Source organism: Lycorma delicatula, chromosome 5 (genome assembly GCF_047948215.1).
Source record: "Lycorma delicatula isolate Av1 chromosome 5, ASM4794821v1, whole genome shotgun sequence".
NCBI classification, from domain to species: Eukaryota; Metazoa; Arthropoda; class Insecta; order Hemiptera; family Fulgoridae; genus Lycorma; species Lycorma delicatula.
This window is the reverse complement of record NC_134459.1, coordinates 120,352,273-120,374,764: the sequence shown is the minus strand read 5'-3', so window position 1 is coordinate 120,374,764 and position 22,492 is coordinate 120,352,273. Positions and strand designations below refer to the sequence as shown.

The 22,492-nt window shown below is 28.5% G+C and overlaps 1 protein-coding gene across 1 annotated transcript in view; it reads right to left on the bottom strand.

The window, feature by feature from the left end:
* Nucleotides 1-22,492, bottom strand: part of LOC142324522 (protein amalgam-like) — a 423,072-nt gene that overhangs the window by 31,825 nt on the left and 368,755 nt on the right. The window contains exon 7 of the mRNA XM_075365350.1: nucleotides 6,530-6,710. Within this exon, the coding sequence (XP_075221465.1) occupies nucleotides 6,530-6,710 (181 nt within the window). The remainder of the gene's footprint in view (nucleotides 1-6,529; nucleotides 6,711-22,492) is intronic.

The window sequence follows — 22,492 nt, the reverse complement described above, 5'->3', positions numbered from 1 at the left end:
TACCACATTTCATTACTTTCGTTTTGTTCTTGTATATTTTTAGAGGTAGTTCTTGCTTCCTTTGTCTCCATACTTTTCCTGAAACCAAATTGCCTATTGAAACCAAAATTCCTAATACTTCTTCCACTCTCCTCTCAATTCTTCTGTTAAGTTAAGATTTTTGATACATGAGTAATTATGCTAATTATTCTGTATTCTTCACATTTATCTGCTCCTGCCTTCTTTGGTATCATGACAATAACACTCTGTATGAAGTCTGATGGAACTTTCCCTTTTTTGTAAATATTACACACTAGTTTGTATAATCTATCTATCACTTCCTCACCTGCACTGCGCAGTTATTCTCCAGGTATTCTGTTTATTCCAGGAGTCTTTGCCATTCAAATCTTTTAATGCTCTCTTAAATTCAGATCTCACTATTGTTTCTCCCTTTTTATCCTCGACTTCCTCTTCTTCCTCTATAATACCAGTTTTTAATTGATTTCCTCAGGAAAACTCTTCAATATATTCCACCCACTTATCGACCTTTCCTTTTGTGTTATAAATCAGTGTACCATCTTTGTTTAACACATTATTATATTTTAATTTATGTACCACAAAATTGTCCTTAACTTTCCTACATGCTACATCTATTTTACCAATGATCATTTCTCTTTCCACTTTTGAACTCTTTTCTTTAATCCACTCTTCTTTTGCTAGTTTGCACTTCCTGTTTATAGTATTTCTTAATTGTCGATAGTTCCTTTTACTTTCTTTATCACTAGCATTCTTATATTTTCTATTTTCATCCATCCATCCTGTAATGCATCCTCTGATATTCAAGATTTTCTGCCAGTTCTCTTTGTCCTGCCTAAGTTTGCTTCTGCTGATTTAAGAATTTCCTTTTTAACATTCTCCCACTCTTCTTCTATATTTTCTAACTTATCTTTTTTAGTCAGACATCTTGTGATGTCTTCCTCAAAAATCTTTTTTACCTTCTCTTCCTCAAGCTTCTCTAAATTCCACGAATTCATCTGACACCTTTTCTTCAGGTCCATTCTTAGTTGGTCTCCTCTTTCATTCCTTTTGCCTAGCCTGTATTCACCCACAATATTCCTTTCTTTGCCTTTTCCAATGCTTGCATTCCAATCTAACTATTATTAAATTTTCATCCCCTTTTATGTGTTTAATTTCTTTGTATACATACTCTAACTCATCATCATCATCATCGTGGGCACTTGTAAGCATATAGATGTTAAATTGTTGTCGGCTTAGGTTTTGATTTTATCCTTATTACAATGATTCTATCACTACGCATTTTGAAATACTATACTCTCTTCCCTATCTTCTTGTCATTACGAAACCTATTACTGCCTGCCCTTTATTTGAATCCGAGTTAATTTTTCTAAAATCACCTGAACAAAAGTCATTTTCCTCTTCCTACCGAACCTCACTAATTCCTACTACATCTAAATTTATCTTATCCATTTCCCTCTTTAAATTTTCTAACTATACTATAGTAAAAATGTTATTAAAATGTAAACATTATTCTACAATTTTCAAAAAATCTAGGAGTTTATAAACTTTAAATGTGCTAAAATAACTTGCTTATTTGGTTATATCTTGTTACTTGGTTTAAAATCTAATTATTTTGCTACAGTATTTTCCATGACTGTGTCTGATTTTAAAGGAACAGGTTCTAAAAGTTCATAATTTTTACATGTGCAAATAACGTTAAACACAGTTCTAATACTACAAAACCAGTTATTCATATTTACTTGTATTTTATTATTTACATAGTAATTGATTTTTTTTATGGTTAATTAATTATTGTTTTTGTAAGCAGGTATTCAAAATTATTTGCATTGTAAATAATATAATTTAGGTTAAATTACAATAGCTAAGCTGTGAGTCTACAAATGTTTATAAATTGTTTAATAAACATTATGTAGTATAGATACATTATACTTATAAAAACATTAATATTATTTATGTTAGAAATGAATGTCTGCTGCGAATTAAATTTAACATTGTTGTCTTAAACTAATTAGTAATTAACAAAAGATAAAACAAAAGCATAATAACTTTCATAATTATTTTAACGTAGAGATTATTTTTTCAAAATGATTAAAATTTAATGAATTATAATTCTACTAAAGTATCTGTAGTACTAACTGACAATTGAATCAACAGTTAAATGAAAAATAAGCATTAAATTTTCTGCTTATTAAAGCTTTTCAACTCACACATACATAATGTTTGTAACTTATCTTATGATAACTAACCTGAGTATATAAATTAAAAAATTGGAATGCTCGTTTTTCTTTTTGAAAATAAACATCATCATTTGTATGTAGTATACTTTTAACATATGAATTGAAAATAAATCATATTTATTTTTGATTTATAATATTAATAATAGAACTGTATTTCTCTCTTTAAGATAAAACTACTGTACTTTTTTACTTTTATTATTTTTTTTAATGAGTTGTGTGGGCATCGACTGCTGTGATCATTTAGCCTGAATGGAAATTTTTAGCATATGAAAAAGGCCATTCGACTGACATTTGACTGACATTCGAACCCAGGACTTCTGGGTGAAAGGCTGAGATGTTACCAATCATTTCACCGAGATTGGCAGAACATCTTACTGAAAATGCTAAACTAAATTCAAGTTAACAGATTTAACTGAAATTTTATTTCTAACTGATAATTTTATGGTAGTAATTATACACAGTAATTTTGAAATTATGTATGCTTGATAGGCATTGCAAAACAATAATCAAAGCGGAAGGCCTGTTTGCATCAGAAAGCATCCTCAGTTTGAAATCAGTTGAAATATTAAGTGTTAATTAGAACGATACATCCAGTACAAACAATAAATCTTTTTTTTTATTTTTCCAGTTATCAGGATTCAGCCTCGCAAAGGTCAATCACTGCATTAGGTAATAACTGCATTCTGCTGCATACAATTCTGCAACTTTTAAAAACACTTATATTCATATTTTTTAGTGTTTGCACAAAGAAGTTTTGAACTCTCCTGGCCATATTTCAGCCATAATTGTTAAATTTATGGTAGATTAAAATTTATGTTTTTAGTATAGAACTGCAATAATATTGTGTTTAACATTATTGCATCAATATTGTGTTTAACATTATTGCTGTTCTATACTAAAAACATAAATGCTGTTAGAAATCCAGTATTAATTCTGTTAGAAATAGAAATGTTTTGACTCATTGTTTTTAAAGAAAAATGAAACTTTAGGGCAGCTTTTCATGGAGAGGGAATAGAAATTATATAAAAATAAACATTATAACTACTATTTTTGTTAGGTGAATAATTTGGTTGTCCAGTTAGTACAGTTATTAGTACATTATTTTTTAGATTAGGTGGTCTTATTTTCAATTCCTGGCATGAGTCTGTTTTACTTGTTAAAAAATATGTCCAAGGTTGAAATATTAAAAAGTAGAGTAACTCAAATTTTTTATAGATGTCTAAATATTTTAATTTGAATTTTTCTCAATAAAAGCTTCACTGATAAAAAAAAACTTAACATAATTAATTGAATGTTTTACAAAGGTAGTTGGTTGGTTAATCAAAAAAGTAATGTCTTATGAAGATAATTAAATTTATTAAATATAAAGTTTTACTGGAATTGGAATATTTTAATTACACAATGAAGTTAATATAAAATAATCCAAAACTTATTTCCTTTGCAAGTTTGAAACTTATTTAATTATCTTTGTAAATTAATTTGCCTTATAATTAGATAAACAGTCAGATATAATTACCAATTCGGTTTTTATAAATCTCATTTAAAAGAAATTTTAGGATTGCTTAATAGGTACTACATTTCAAGTGTTTAGGAATGGTTTTTGAGACAAGATTTGATAATTAATTTTCAAACAAAGAATATATTAAAAATAAAAAAAAAGTGTAATTCAAGGAAATTTTGATAAACCTAATTATTACTTTTGAAATGACAGATTGAACCAAATTTTATAAAAAAAAATATTTATAATAACTTCAAAACACTTTCAGTTGCTTTTGTTATCATCTTCAGTGAGTGATGAATGGTGCTACTGTTCTCACCTTGTTGCTATTATTAGTAGCAAATTTTTAAATGCATATTTAGAATCTGTCTGGTATGTGTTAAACATTTAAATGTGCCCTTTTTTTGGGAATGTAGAGAATATCAAGGTTGTTCTCAAATTTATAAAATTTACAAGACATCATCACAAAAAGCAACCAACAAAAACAAATTTTCATAATAAAGAAAAATGATCAATGATAGTACTTTTATTTACAATAATTTAAACCATTGAACGGGAATTTTATTATTATCTAATAATAAACTATTTGGTTTTATAAGTATCATCGATAGACTATTCAACACACCCTTGTCACCTGAGTACCATATAGAAGAATACAACATTGTAAAATACCTGGCACACATTAGTGGTATAATAGCAATCTCCTATTAAAAAAGAAAAAAAATATTATATATATGTCTAATAAATAAATGCAAAAGTTTGTGTCCATTACAACAGCATCACATGAGAACCAACCAACCGATTGCTTTTAAATTTTCAGGATACATTTATGTTATGCCAGTGAAGGTTTTAAGCCAACTCAACAGTGGATCAAGGCCAACTCCCTTGGGGGTGAAGTTGTGAATTTTTCCTCTTGGAAGATGACCGTTTTTGATTTAGTTTTTCGATTAAAAATAATAGACTATCCATTTTATAACATATCCGATTTTCAGTTCTCTACATTGATCCCTTCCCATGATGAAAGGTATTCTAGAGTAACAGAAAGGGGAACCAAAAGGGATACATTCATCTAGAGCAGAAGCTTCTAAGTCAAGAACAAGTGAAACGTTAAAGGAAAGAGAGCTTTTCAGGCTTTAATTGTTATTTTTCAGTGTTATTCTCACAACCACGAGAATTACAAACACAGCAGTGATCATGGGGTGAGCCCCTGGCTTGCCTTTAGATGGAAAGGCAAGCAAAGCAAGCCTGACTGACTACTAAACACTAAAATATGACACATTAACATACTTTATCAGAGGCACTGAGAAATAGCTAACAGATTTTAAATAATCTGGTAACAGTTTGACGTTCAAATTAACAAATGAAATAAATCATTCTACAACACAGTAAACATTCTACACACCAATAAATGCAATGACCATAAAATGTATAAACTTAAATACTCAGATTACGCAATATATTGGTCTAATGTGATGCAGTCTTAAAAAAAAATTAAAGAATACTTTAAAGTAATCCAAAACAACACGTAGTCAACATCTGCTAACCACCTTACTGATACAAATTAGAAATTTAACAATGATTGACAACAACCTGATATTCTAATATAAAACAAAAAAAAGACCTTATCCCAGACACCTGGACATTATAAAATATATAAACAGACAAAAACAACAATAATATACTACATAAATATACACAATTCAAATCCAACATGTGTAAATGACAGTATATGTACATATTTAAAAAAACAAACCACCAGCAATATAAACTGATAACATGGTGCCAGGCTGTTAGCATTAGTTACACGTGTGACTAAATGTTTTCATGTATTTATTTTATTTATGAGATTTAGTTGTTAATTCTAATGTTTGTAGTTTTAAATAATTTTTATTGCAGATTATCATAAGTAAACACATAAATAATTTTGTACTTTCATCACTTTTAATAAATAAAAAGAAATTTATATAACATAAACATCTTAAAGGTAAATTACTTATTTGTTAACAGCTAAAAACTATTTATTTAACCTGTTGTCACAATATTTTACTATCTATTCTAAGTCAAGGGATCTATCTTACTACTGAATTAGAGTTAAGCATAATACAAAATTTAACATTACCGTGGCATATAAATTTATTTGATGTGTCAATAAAAATGATAATGTTTCCATATGATTTATTTTATAATAGTTTGAATATTGATTAATGAAATATTACTGCACATCAAAAAATAGATTGGCTAATCCTTTCAAAAAAATAATGCGATTTTTTAGACATTCTAATTAACATAAGATTATTGAAGTAAATTTAATGAATTGTTAATGGTTTTAAGATCACTATTTTCAGTGTGATGATTGTTCTGTGATGCTGCAGGATCTAGATTCTATTCTAAAAATAAAGTACTTATTTTTATTTCAATTTGAGCAATACTAGGTTTGGATGAGAATCTTACTAATGTACTGTTGTTGATGGTATTCAGGTGATGTCACTATTTTGAAGTGGTTGATCTGGGTCAGAACAAAACCAGAACTAAGATGAAATTTGGTGAATGGATTTTAAAATTTTTGTAAGAATTTACAGAACAATACTGGATAAATTTACACTGAGCGAAGTCATATCATATTAATATTTATGATGAAACCAAAAGACAAAGATCTGGGAAAAGATTGATATATAATTTTGTTGCATTAAATTGGCACTGAAATCATTTAGCAAACAATCATTCAGCATTAGAATTCTTATTAGTGTAATTATTAATTAATTAATTATTTTCTTACCTGATAATTCAATTGTAGCTTTGGCTTTTCCAATGCTATTTTCAGCAACACATAAATATATTCCAAAATCATTTGATTGAACATTATGAAGCTGTAACAGATGCACTGAACCATCAACTTGAGCAGTACTGTGTCTTGCAGATGATACAGGTAATGGAGTTGTCTCTCTGTACCATGTAACCTTAAAAATACAAACATAGTTAATGATCCATTAAACAATTTTAATAAAAGATAATGTTAAAGAATTTATTATATATATGGTTTTTAAATATTTATCTGAAGATTATTTTCAAGCCCAAATCTATTGAATATCTTGTTTACCATAATTAGGATTGGGAAAATTTTTTTTTCCTTTCTTCATCCCCTTTCAAGGTCAAATTTAAAAAATCTAGAGATTGGCTTATTGACATGTAGATTACACTCCCCAAAAATCAGGTTGATTTCTTCATTTGTTAATGAGAAGTTCAAAAATTAACAATCCAAGAAAAGAAAATTCAAAAATCCATTTTTGAATTCAAAACTTCAAAACTCAAAATTTCAAAAAATGTAGAAATTAATTTTTATGTATTCATAATCATTCAGTTCAAACCCTGCTCACACAGTGATATACATTCACAGTTCAAAATTCATTAAAATTTGTGTGCTTGAACTGGCAAATATCCACGACTACCTATGTATATATAATATATATTTTTTTAGAAATTTTTTGAGATTAAGTATATCTAAAAACTTTCTCAGTTATGCCAAGAAACATGGGTAAAAATTTGGTTGCGATTGATTGGGTAGTTTTTTGTTTATCCTGAACAAACAAAAATCCTCTTCCTCTTTATATAATAGATAGATTACTTTATTTAATGTAAATTTAATACTTTTATTATGTAATATTATTCATTTGATTGATTTAAATCTTTCAGTTCAAACCCTGTTTTCAGTTCATTATTTCAATTCATTAAAGTTTGTGCTTAAACCAGCAAATCTCCACTACCACATATATATTTTTTCCCCAAAATTTTTTGAGATGAAATATATCTAAAAACCTTCTCAGTTATGACAACAAACACAGGTAAAAATTTGGTTGTGATTCATCAAGTAGCTTTTTTGTTTATCCCAAACAAACAAAACAATCTTCCTCTTTATGTACTTTTTTGTATATATATATATATATATATACATAAAAAAGTACTTTAATAAATAGTATTGTCATGAAAAATTAAGGTAAGGAATGTCTTATCTAAATATTCTGTACTAGGTGGTTTATATTAATAGATTTAAAAATATAATTTAAAAGTACAGAGGAATAATATGAATCTTAAAAAGAATAATTTCATTAAAATAGTTATAAATTTTTATTTCTATTAACTGCTTATTGAATTTTATAATACTTTTAATAAATCATGCTTCTAATTAAATTTAATTCTTAAATATGCAATCATAAAAATGAAAAATCTCCAGTATATAAAGCCATGATAAAAACAAAAAAATTGCAGAACGTTTTCAAATAAAACAAGAGATTAAACAAGAATAATATAACAGAAATTGTATAAATATTAAATCATATTACACATTTAAAATTACAAAAAGAACTTAGGATCACTCATTTCTGATTATATAAAAAATTTAATTTAACTCAGTAAATAAAAAGATAAACATAACCTAAAAAAGACTCGTGGAACTAAAATTTATAATTTAATCAAAATTAAAAATAAAAATACAAATAATTATGATAGAGCAATTTAATCAGAAACAAAACTTTAATAATAATTTAAAAAAATTTAAACCTAATTTTATACATTCTCAAGAAAATTTGAATAATAACGAAAGTAATAGATTTTTAAACAAATATTAATTTTAATGATAATAAACAATTAATCATTACTAATGCATTTAAATTTAACTTAATTGATAGTAATAAAATTAACACTATTAGGATCATTGTTGTAGATTCTGAAATAAATTCTAACAGAATGAATCCTACAGTTAAGGAACAATTACATAATAATATCAGCTACAATATAAAAAAAAATATTAATAAACCACATAAAGATTGAGGATGTGGGCTCCTATGAAAGTACTTTAATAAAAATGTAAGGTATATGTCTTATCTCAATATTCTGTACTAGGTGGTTTATTTAATAGGATTTAAATATAATTTAACAGTACTTAGGAATAATATGTATGAACAATAAAAAGATTCATTTCAGTAAAATAATATATATATATATATATATATAATAAATCTAATGCACTGCTGTGCGTATGCACCGTGTATGGATACATAAATTTGTGTGCATATATAAATATAATGCACCGTGTGTGCGCACGCGCGCGCGAGGGACGATCATAAAGTAAGTTACACCCTCTCTATGAAACAAACAAATATTTATAAGAGAATTTTTTTTTATTGAACAAAAAAGTACATATTTTTATCTATTTTTCGACATAATCACAACGTTTTTTTAAGCACTTTTCATCCGTGAGACGTGTTTTTCAATAACACTCATAAAAATTTCGTCCAATTTTCTTCAACAATATAAGGACCACTTTCTTCAGTTCATCATCATTAGCGAAACGCTCCTCTTCCAGGTCTCGCTTAGAGGATCAAAAGGTGGTAGTCACAGGGTGCTAGGTCAGGGCTGTAAGGCAGATGAGACCACATTTCCCACTTAAATTTTTGGAGTAACTCCTTTGTCACACGAGCTGAATGAAGAGTAGCGTTGTCGTGAAGAAAAACAACATCATCGCTCAATCTTCCGGGTATTCGATCTTTAATGGCTCTACGCAATTTTTTTAAAATCTCATAGTAAGATTCGGCATTGATTGGCAAGAGTTAAATTATCGTCTAGACGTCTACCGAACTACAAAAGATGCACACATTGAAGTTGACTAACCTACATCAAAACTTGCTAAGTTTATTAAAAAAAAAAGGACTTAAATTTCTCGGAGCATAAATTCACTGAAAACAATTTCTACAGAATCGAAAAAGACTGTCATCATAACCTTTCGAATACGTGGGGATGTTTTCACTTTTTTTGGTTGTGGCGAATTTTTGTGCCTCCATTCATGTGACGCTCGTTTAGTCTCAGGATTCTAATAAACCACCCAGCTCTCATATCCCCTTTGATGATTTGTTTCAAAAACTGTGGACCATTCCTAAAATAACGTTGAAGAAAAGTAATAGCAGACGCAAAACGTTGATGTTTGTGGTTGTCGGTAAACAGATGTGGCACCCTTCGTGCACACATCTTACAGTAACCAAGCTGATCGTGAATAATCGCAAACACACTTCACTTGCAATCTCTCTCAGTTTAATGCGCCGGTTACGTAAGATAGTTTAATTCACGCGTTCCACGTTACCCGTCGTGTTTACAGTTGAAGGATGCCAGCAAGCAGTTCGAAACTCACATTTGTTCTTCCGTTTCTGAAAATTTGGCACGATTTTGTGAACATGGGGCGTGACATTGCATTCTCACCATACACCTTAACAATTTGAATTCCACAACAATTGTAATTTTCTGTCCTCAAAATTCGGACTACTGAAGGCACTTCTGTGATGAACGAAACCACTATAGGGCACGCCAAATTGACGACACTACAACGTACTGAATGTCGTACAGATTTTCTGCTGGGGGAACGTGAAGACAACAACACAACCAACGCTGCTACCAAAATACATTAATATATCCCTTTCAGTTCAAGAACACGGCAAGGGTGTAACTTATTTTTTGATCCACCTCTCGTATATATAGAATGTTCGGGTTAAAGGTATTCAAAAGTAATGGGATATATTTAGAAAACCAATCTTATACAGAGTGTATCACGAAATTCTCCTGGGACTTTCATAACCTATTCTACTCGTAAAAATAATAGAAAAAGTTCTATAAACATATGTCATAGAAAGCTTCGTTTGCGAGTTATGACTACTGAAAGATTTCGCTCGGATTTAGCAACTTCGGTGAAATGAGGTCATACTGAAATTTTTAGGACGTTAATTTAGGGAAACAATTAATGATTTCTTATGGCTTTTGACCTGAAAAATTGAATAAAATAGGTTCCAGAACCGCACCTGCAGTAGGTTTTGAGAAATATGGGATGAAAATAATAAATTAGGGTAAAAAAATCCTGTTTTTTTATGTTTTGACTACAATAACTTTGTTAAGTGGACAATAAACACATAAAACATTTTAAAAAACCTATAGAGAATTTAATTTTTAACAAAATGGTGTAAAATAAGTAGAATAAATCAAAGAAAGAAAATTCGAATTTTATTTGGAAACACTACACTAAAGTGTATTGTACGTACCAGTTTATAATAAATGTTCAAAAAAGAGGTAGCCATTTTCAACACATTTCTTGGCACGCTTCTGTACTGATTTTGTTGCTCTTTTTAGTTCTTTAGGGTTGTCCTTAAGTTGCTCAGCCGCATCCATAATGGAGACAATTAATTCCTCACGAGAATTAATTTTTGTTTTGGATAAAATATTTTTCATTTATTCTCAGACGCAACATCTAAAGGTGTTAGACCAGGCGATTTTGGTGGTTAGGAATGTAGACCTCCACGAACGATCCATTTCTCAGGGAAATGATGAATTAAGTGAGTGGAAACGGCACAAGAGAAGTGGGGAAGCACGCCATCGACCTGAAAGTATAATTTGCGTCTCAGCGCTAGAAGAACATCTTCCAGCAGCTGCGACAATTCTTCTTGAAGAAAGTGCAAGTAGACTTTAACATTTAAGCGGCCAGGTAATATGAACAGTCCAAACAGCTGATTGTGAAGAAGACTTCTTTGATGCTAATTCGATGTTGAAAATTGCCTTCCACCGTTTCATGAGGATTTACTTCTACCGATGTATGCTCATTGGGTAAGTTGTTGACATCATCTCGAGCAAAATTTATCTCAGTTTGTCGGTAAACAAAACAGCCTGTACAGTTGTCGATTTGTATTCCATCAGTTGTATAAATACAAGAGAATAGACCGTGTTCCGGGTGTACTTGAACTGGTTGTTTGTGTTAAGGATAAAATTTGTTTTATTTAAATATTCTTCAAATCATCAAATGCGAAACTTCGATCTGCTTAGAAGACGTCGGATACTGTCGTATGCTGACGCCTGGACTACGATGAACTGCATCGATAATTATTTCATCAGTAACAGCGTCGTGTTGGACAGAACGTTCGTAGCTAGTACGAACACTAGGAGGTGAAGCAGTTTCCCGAAGATTGCGAAAAGTTGCGTTAATTGTTTTGGGATCTGGAATCCTGCGATTAGGAAAACATATTTCATATTCTACTGTAGCAATTATACATTACCAGTACACACACCCACAATGAATACCCTTATCAGTGTATTCTTCTGTTATAAATAAGTACGGCATTACTTCAATGGCAAACCGATCACGTTCAAACTAAAATTCATAGAAAATCTTCGCTAACGACTGCACGGTTCACATCACCCAATTTTACTTAATATACCTTAGAGAATGATTTAAACATTAATATAATACAGTATTGTGCATTGTTGATCAGCTGTTGTTATTTTTTGCCAACTTTGAAATCGTAATTTTTAAAATAATTTATTGTATTTCTGTCATTAATAAAAAGATTATTATCTAAGTAATTTTTATTTTACAATTGTGTAATTTCCAGTTTTTTTTAATTTTTAACAGTAAATTTTGTTTTTACAAATTTTTCATATCACTAAAAAATAGTTTGGTTGTTATTTACATTAAATAAGAAACAAATGTAGTATAATAATTTTAGTGTACTGTTTTTAAATAAAATTCGATTTTTTTTTTCTATTTTATACTTATCTTACATAATTTTGTTCAGAATTAAATTCTCTACAAGTTTTATCTGTTTGTTGCCATTTAACAAGTTATTGTACGTCAAACATAAAAAACAGGGGTTTGTACTTCCAATTTATTGGTTTTCACCCCAGATTTCTAAAAAATTACTGCAGATACAGTTCTGGAACCTATTTTATTCAATTTTTCAGATCAAAAACCATAAAATAATTAATTCTGTTCCTTAATTAACGTTTAAAAATTTCAGTATGACCTCATTTCACCGTGGTAACTGAAATTCGAGCGAAATCTTTCACTAGCCATAACTCCCAAATGAAGCATTTTAGGACATATATTTATATGAACTTTTTCCATTATTTTTACAAGTAGAATAGGATATGAAAGTCTCGGGAAAACTTTATGTTACACACATATATATATATATATATATATATATACACACACATGGACAATATATATATATATTTTGTCCATTTATTGTGAAACATGGAAATATTGACATGGTAAAACATTCCAAAGTTAATATTAACATGATTAAAAGCATCCTATCTATTTATTATGAAGCGGTGTTCATATGTAGAGGTATGAGTGAGAGGTAATTGATTATTTGAATATAAAGAAGATTATAATATTTCTTAAATCATTTGTCTTCTTTTCGCAGTAGCTGTAACATAGCAAAATTAATACGGACTTGTCTCAATTATCCATAAAGATGAGCAAGCAGTATAAAATAAAAGAAGAAATGAAAGACAAAAGAAAAATGAAACAAAAAATTATCATAAAAAAAATACTGTAGTGCTAATATTTACGCAAGATAAAACAATCTATAATAATGATCACTAGAATGTGTCAACAGTCATTATAAAACCTTGGTAGTAAATCACAAATAGGGTAAAAACAATTTTTTTCAGAAGATTAACAGTTCAGATCAACAGAGATGGGAAAGGGGTAAGAAGAAGAGAGAAGGGGTAAGATACTTAATGACAGATACATAAGATAGGGAGGATGTGAAGTATAATATATAGGAGGGTAAATTCTTCCATCTATCATTTTAGTGACATCAATAATTTACTCAATACATCAGGCTTATATAATCAAAATCTTTAAGGCATCTTATTTCTGGGTCAAAATGTTTAGTATATTTTATAGTTTAGTCAAATATGTGTCTATATACCTTTATCTTCATTACACATCTTATAAAAAAAAAACAACTGTTAAATTAAATATACACTATTCAACGTAATGGCATTTTAATATGTAATTTTTATAAAATCTATTATAATATTTTTGAATTTTCTATTTTGTGTTCTACTTTGTTCTCTTTTGCAATACGTTAGTATTTTTTTAAAAGTTACATGTTAAATAATCATTCTTTTAAATAAAAGAAAAAAATAATCAATATAAAAGTATATTATTTATTCTAGTTAAGATTTTTACTATTAAAAAAATTATATTTGTGATTTATATATTTCTTAAAAGAAATTTTCATATTCCTTAAATTCTTTGTTTCTTATTTTGGAAAAAGATGAATTTATGCAGTCATTTTTAATTAATGATCAATTTGAAGAAGGTTTCTGTTATAAAATAATATAAACTAATATTTATTAAACATGTATTTAATTATCTCTTCATTAATAACTTAAAGATTTATTCATTTTTAAAACAATTATTTACCAGATTATTAGAATGAAATTAAATTACGTAAAAGATTACTTATTTTTTAAACAATTATTAAAAAAAAAAGTAGAATGCAGTATATAACTATTGGTTTTATGAATACAATAGAATTTCAGTTATCTAAATTAATTTGGATCAGGGTAGTTTGCATTTATGCAAATTTGGATATTTGAACCCACAGAATATTTCTAAACAATTATAATAATGCAGGATATATGTAGTGTTTATATTAATAAGCATGCAGTAAATCTATACCTACATTTTATTAATTCACTACATCAGTGACAATTTTTACAATGTACAGTGTGAGATTCTATTATAAATTATATATCAACTACATAAATTATTATAAAGTAACGGTAAAAAATATAAAAATGTTTGCTTAAGTCAATATCTGTATACAGAGTAATAAATCAAGCAAAATGAAAAAAAAAAAGGTTACTTATTTTTTTAGATAACTTATTTCAGCAATTATTATTCAGAGTAGTAGCTTTGGTACTTTTAATAATTTAAATAGTGTGTATCTATATTTTACCCTTTTCTTATAATTTAAAATGCCTTTTTACATGACTTCTTTAGTTATTAAATATTTTTTAAAAATTTTGTATCAAACAGAGAAGGCCTTACGCACTTAGCTATTCTTAATTACCAACTTGAATAACCTATAACTTGTTCAAGGCCACATACAAAGAACAACTTTAAATGTAGATTACTAAAGTTAGGTATGCTGGGTGAAGTTCTGCGCTTGCTAATCATATCCTTCTTTTTCCTGTTTAGCTTCCAGGAATTACTGTCAGATATTCTTCAGAGGATGAATGACGATGATATGTATGAGTGTAAATAAAGTGAGTCTTGTACAGTCTCATGTGTGGTTAATTGAAACCCAACCACCAAAGAACACCGGTATCCATGATCTAGTATTCAAATCCGTATAAAAGTAACTGCCTTTACTAGAACTTGAACGCTAGAACTCTCGACTTCCAAATCAGCTGATTTGGGAAGACACGTTCACCACTAGATCAACCCGTGGGTTTGGTAATCATATCCAGGCCCATTATTTTTTGTACTGTAATCTCGTTCTTATGTAGTTTTATGAGAACTTTATTTGTTTACAAAATTTATTTGTAACAATAAATCTTTATTTGTAACAATAGAGAATTTTATTATTCTCTTTTGTTACATATCCTAGATCCTTACCAAGATCCTATGCTCTTGTCTACTACAGAGCTGTTAATTATAAAAATTGCACTTTTACAGCCTCTTATCTTTCTTATTGTCTCTTTTCCTCATTTTCATCATTTATAATCTCAGTTTTTTCAATACATTCAATAAAAGATCATAAGCTGCTGTTCTTTAAATAATTAAAGAATTTGTTCTGGGTATGACTAAAAAAAAATCAACTAGCTTTTAAGCATAACATTTTTTGAATGATGTTTTCTGTCTTATCATCATCAACTAAAGAAAGGTGTAATAACATTTTTTTTTTGGTTTTGATGATTTCTTGTTCCAAAAGGTGTTTTAACATCATAAAATATTTTAGAAGTTACAATGGAGTGATTAAATTTGAGATGTTTTATTTTAATATCTTTGATGTTTCTAACATGCCATTACTGATTAAAAAGACCTAATTTTACCAGTTTATATTATTATTTATTCATTTCCTATCTATTCAGATCTAAACTTATTATAATAGAAAAATCTGATGTGGGCATTACATGACTTCCTTGAATGCCTATTAAATTACACACATACATTTTTTTTAAAATGAAAAGTACATAAAATGTTATTTCATTATTAACTTCTGATATCTTTTCATTTTTTATTTTTTTATTGCTATTATTGAACTATTATTTATTATAAAAAAACTTTTTACAATCAGAGGTTAATAATTATTAATAAATCAAAATATTTAAATTAAAAAAAAAAGTTAAAAAAAGAAGGAGATGAAGTTTGATTCGAACCAACATACCCCTTATAAGATCAAAATATTTCATTTATTAAAATTTCATTTGGCCATAACTCTGGAATTAATGAAAATAAGTACCACTTGTGATAAACCATTGAAAAGCTCTCAATAAGGGCTTATTACTGCAGTTAAGAAAAAGTCCGAATTAAAATTTTTTTGATTTTAAACTTTTTTGAACACTTTTGGTTCAGCTGTTTGCAATTAAAAGGGGAGGTGCACAGCTAGATGTTACAATAGTCCTTAGTACAAAATTTCAACATCCTACGCCTAATCATTTTTGAGTAAATACGTACGTACAGACGTTACGCCGTAACTAATCAAAATGGATTTAGGGATAGTCAAAATGGTTATTTCTGAATTGAAATCTGAAAACCGAAATTTATCACGATCACAATATTTCCTTTACTTCTTACAAAAAAAGTAAAAAATAATATAAATTTTCTCTATTCATTATTTCTGCATTGTAGGTCTGCCTCTTTAGGACTTCTCATCACTGAAATCCATGAATTCTGATTATTCAAAAAAAAAAATAAAAGTTGAAAAAATTTTACTTTTGTTTCTTTAATTACTCAACTCTTGAAAAACGTTTTATTTATATCTTTATTCTAAAGAAATACACTTTCATCAAGTATTGCTAATACCTGTAGAAATGTAATCAATGGATTAATTAGATTTAGATTTTCAGATACAGACTTCAATTTCCCGTATTGTCAAGACGGATTTTAAAGTCATCTCTTCAAACTTTTAAACAGGATACTTTTTTGTTAATTAAAATTAAACTTGTAAAGAAGAGAGATATATTATATTGATGTTTTATACATTTACGAATATTAAGTAAAAGTTGCTTCTTTTTTTTTTAAAGATTACCCTTGGTTAAGTAAATTATACGCCTACTCATTGTGTCTGACGCATGGTTAAGTAATAATTGATACTGAATAACAGTCATTTAAGTATATATACTACTGTGCTTAAGAAAACATAAAATGATATTTCGTATAAATATGCAATAAATAAAATGAGAGCTTTTTAGATTTTTGTGGAAGAGGGAGAATTTAGGGGAAAATTATTTTTTTAAAACGGTAAGATAAAAATGTACGCATGTTTGTAGTGGGGTTATGTTTGCAAATTTTGAGAAGATCAACCCCAAAGAAACTATGTACCCACCTCCTTGAAGATTTTGAAGCCAAAATTTAGCAACAAATTGTCCTATACACACTCGAGTCTATTTCAAATTTCATCAGAACTGGTTTTGTCCAGTCCAAAGTTATTTTGCTTCAAACATGCCAATAATACATGTATATACACGTACGTACGAACATTACGCTTTGATCTTTCCCACTTTGTTATTTTTGGGGGTCCGTGGGTCATGAAACGTCGAGAAATGCAAAAAAACAATACAGTATTCCATTTTTTGACTGATTACCATATTTTCTATCTTGCAGCATAACTCTAGAGTACTCTAGAGGTATGATATCAGAAGAGTAAAAATGTATAAATTCGTAAAAATTTTACCATAATTCTCAGTACATTAAAAAAAATGAAATATAACAGAAATGTAGGATAACTAAATAATCCTTTTTTTTGAAGGTATAATAATTAAAGTATTTTCAAAAAAAATGATTAAGTATTTTAATTCTATTTATTTTTAAAATGAACGATTTTTAAGTAAAAATTTCGATCGTGAAATAATTAATGCTGGTTGATAAAAAAAAACATGCCCAGTTCGTAAATTGAACCGGGAGTTTTAATATAACAGTTCGTATTTTACCAGGTGAAACAGTATGACATTTCTTATTTAATTTATAGTTAATATAGGCAATCAATATTAATAAAAAAAGGAGAAATGAATAAAATTATGAATACAAATGCAATTTTCGAACGTAGATTGAAATAATAAACAATATTTTAGTAAAATTATTAAATGCATAAGTATACTAATATAAGTAATACAAAATTATAATTAAAAATATATTTTGTTTCATTCTTTTTTAAATACTCTTTTTTTCAATATCGACTCTAGTACAATTAGTTATCAAAGTGATGGCTTTTACATTAGGAAGCTGTCAATATAAAATTTCTTCATTTAGTTCAGCCTGAAAGCTAAAATTGATACTTGCTCACCGAAAGGGGAAAATTACTTTTCATCGCAGATATGCTTTTCTATTTACCTTTAAATTCTACCGGTAGAGTCCGGTTCAATCTACGCAAAAATACCTTCATCACTTTTGATGCACAGAGATTAAAGCTTTTGCACGGTACCGTTTTGGAATATAAGCCTATATGTTCGTACATAAATGTATAGATTCAGGAAATTATTTTCAGATACGAAAAGAGACAGAGAACGCTCTTTTTTTATTCCTATGAATAATGTCTTTCTGTTAAAAGTAATGTTTCTGTAATTTCAAAGAAGGATAAATGAAAATAGCTGTTTGAAGTAAATTCAATTTCCTAACAAAAATAAAGTCGTAAGGTAGACGTGCTTTAGCAGGAAACAAAAGATATAACATTTGTTGGGTATAAAAACTGTAACACAATCGTGTATATATGCGTTATAATATTGTATTGTTTGTAAATCGATCTTAAATTGGAAAACTAAACCATTATAAATAAAAACTAATTAAAAAAAAGGAATATTTTAAAAGTGGTGGTCTATTGTAATTATAATTTAAAAATTACAAAGAAAAGAAAAAAACAAAATTATTATCTGTTTAATTATTTACTTCAATGGGTTTTTAGCCCTTTACACAAAATTGAGTACTATCGTTAAAAAAAAAAATGTTGCCTTTGTTTTAGGAAGTTTTACTAAATAAATTAAAATTTTCAATATTCTTTTTTTTGTATAGAATATAGTACTGAGATGTAATGTACTGTAACTACCATGTTTCTTTTTCCAATTTTTTCTAGGTTACCGATATGTATAACATGTTCGTCGTTTTTTTTATGTTTTGCTTTTGAAATCGTGTCTGTAAATAAGTTACTAACCTTCATTTCTAATATAACTTTATTTATTCATTTAAAGAGATAAAGTGGTATAAGTTCAATTAAACGAGTTTTTAATTTATTATACATCTCATCATTGATATAAAAAGAATTTGGAAAAAAGACTGCCAATCTTTCTACAAAAAAATTCTTCGATTCTGTCTTTGGAAAATTATCCAATGATTTTTTATAAAACAAAAACCAAACGACTGGGTTTATAGATCTAATCAATACCTTTTTCCTAAAGTTTTTTTTTCTCTAATGTATGTACGTACAATATGGTTGCTTTTTTATTATTATTATCATCTTTATTTCAACATAGATTTTATATAAGATATTACATAAGAGATTACACCGGAATAATTAGAGCATCTGAATATACTCGAGTGGCATTATTATAGGATTAAAACATTTTTTATAAACATGAAAATAAATACACACACACACACACACACTAATTAAATTTAAATTAACATTTTATTTCTTTTATATATATATATATATATATATATATATATATTGTCGCGTTTTCGCGGCTCGACCAGGATATTGAGAGACTAACAAACTATACTCGTTACCATTAATATAGGCGGATTGCGCGCGCAGCATACAGTCCCCGCCACAGGAACCAAGTTCATACACACATAAGCTCTTCACACACAGGCTGTTTAAAATAGTAAGCGATGTTTGCTCACTGTGTAATTTTTTGCTGTGCAGTGTACACGTACATTGCACAGCGAAAGCATTGCATTGTTTTAACTTGTACATGGTCACGCGGAGTAAGAGAGTTGGGTCATAGTGGTGATGACAAGGCAAGTAGATGCTACTGACAGGCGGTGGGGAAAACCGCTAATATAAATGGTAATGAGTATAATAATTTCTTATAAACACAATTTATTACTCTAAAAACATAGAAAATAAAATAAATAATAATAATGACAATAATAATAACAAAATTACCAACAACAACGGCAACGGCAGCAGCAGAAACAACAAGAACAGTAATAGCAACAGCAACAGCTTAAATATCAGGGAAATTGACTGTTCTAAAATTTTAAAAAATCGGATAAATAGGAGCGGAGATATAATGGATTCTGTATCTTGAAGGTTACCCTTAATACAATTAGTAGTGAGTATCTTTTACCAAATAAAAAATAAGGTATTTGTTCGATTAATAGGTATATTTCTAAAATACATACATTGTTTATTAATATCTTAGTTGAAAATAGTACTTTAATTAAGGAATTGTTGTATTATAAAATATGCAACACGCCATTATGTCAGCGTACTACTAAATTCTCAAATGTTTTTATAAGTAAAATTACACAACAATAATGCTAATTGACGAACTTTCCCACTGAAATTTGCCCCTTGGCTCCATTACGTATGTACATTTCTCTCTATTCGAGTGATATTGCACCGGGTGGGTGCGAATAAGAACAGCTATTTATCTAAAATTCATAAGCGATGTAAAATCATCAACATGCCCAGGTAGACCGACATACACAAACATACACACAGATTTCTAACACTGCAGACCAGTGATTCCCAAAATTCTCCGAGTTGCGCCGTCCTTTAGTAATTAAAATTTTTCCATGGCGCCCTGCCCTAAGTAAAAGTATGACTACTCGCAAGTAAAAGATAAAAATAAATAAAACTCGTGTATCTTCATTATTTAACATTATTTTTTTACTTTATTAACATTAAATTAATAATTATAAATATCTTGGTTCAATTAATTATTAATCTTCTACAATATTTCGCGGCGCCCCTGTGAAGAGGCCGCGGCTCTCCGGGGCATCACGGCGCACAGTTTGGGAATCACTGCCGTAGACTATTAGCATTTTCAGTTCTAGTATATTGATTTGATGGTTAGCATGAATATACTGTACACAGTACTGTGTATTCATTAGTTTAAGAATTTTTCTATTATTGTGCATTAGGATTGAACATTTATGAAAATAACTTTATACTTTAAAGCGAAGAACTTAAAATATTCATAAGGCAGAGATAATTGAAAATCACCAGTCACGTAAATAAGAAATTCAATACTTCCAGTAAAAAAATCCGTTAAATTGGGTAAATCTTAAGGAAAAGCGTATATTTAAAATAAAAATCGATATTCTTTCCAAAGAAAAGAGGCTTCGATGTTTCCCAAATTTAATTTTGATTCGATTTTATGTGAATGATGATAATGTAGTTAAATTATATTCACAGAGATGTGCTTAAAATAGTTTTATATTTAAACAAACTTTAAAGAAAATAAAAAATAAATAAAAAAAATTGGTCATTGTGTCCAAGTTGGCTATAGAATTTTTTTCTCGCGAAGCTATTTTAGGATCAGAAGAAAAACTACATTAGTACAAAAAATTATTGATATGCGTAAATATAAGTTATCATTAATAAAAGAAAGAAAGAAAATTTGAGCTTTTGCAAATAATAAGACGTCGATAAAACTCCCGTTTGGTTTTAAATGCCTATTAATTAAAAAAAAAAAGAATCAGTAAAAAGGGAAATTAATTAATTAATGAGGGCAAAAGAAAACGAAAAGAATACATGCGCAGATCTGCTTTGTGCGACTACTTATGGAATAACGTTGACTTCTTAATATGACTTTTAACTGAAAACCATTCCTAAAGTTAACATAAAAAGGTTTGACTGTTACGGCGAAACAAAAGGATCGGATGGACGTAAGTTTAATTGAGGATTGAACAACATGTGTATGGCGGCAATGACCTGTTGGAATTATGAAGAAGGAACCTTTATCGATTTTAGATTACTGCGAACCCACCGGGTTGGTCTAGTGGTGAACGCGTCTTCACAAATCAGCTGATTTGGAAGTCGAGGTTCCAGCGTTCAAGTCCTAGTAAAGCCAGTTATTTTTACACGGATTTGAATACTAGATCGTGGATACCGGTGTTCTTTGGTTGGTTTAACCACACATCTCAGGAATGGTCGAACTGAGAATGTACAAGACTACACTTCATTTACACTCATACATATCATCCTCATTCATCCTCTGAAGTATTATCTGAGCGGTAGTTACCAGAGGCTAAACAGTAAAAAGAAAGAAAGACAGTTTACTGCACACACGGGAAGAGACAAAAAAATTATTGAGAAAGGTAAAATTGACTTAGCTATCACATCGAGAGGAAAGAAATCTATACAACTATCGCTGCATATGTGTGTAAAAGGGCCTTATAAAATTGATTTAAAAGAAATTCATAACTTGTTAACAAATAGCGACCAGAATTTATCTCCAACAAGTAAATTAAATAACTGATTTCAATTTGTTTATTAAAATAATCTATAGAGTTTGAAAACTCTTAACAATTACTCTTACTTATTTACTGCAACATATCATATTTGTTGGAACTGAACATTAAGAATAATGAAGTAAAAAATAAATCCAGGTAACGAAAATATTAATGAATCTTATGACAATAAAAACTAATATACAAAAATTTTCAAATAAAAAATTAACATAATTTTAACTGCTTACTAAATTTATCAGTTTACTGATAAATACATATTTTTTTGCT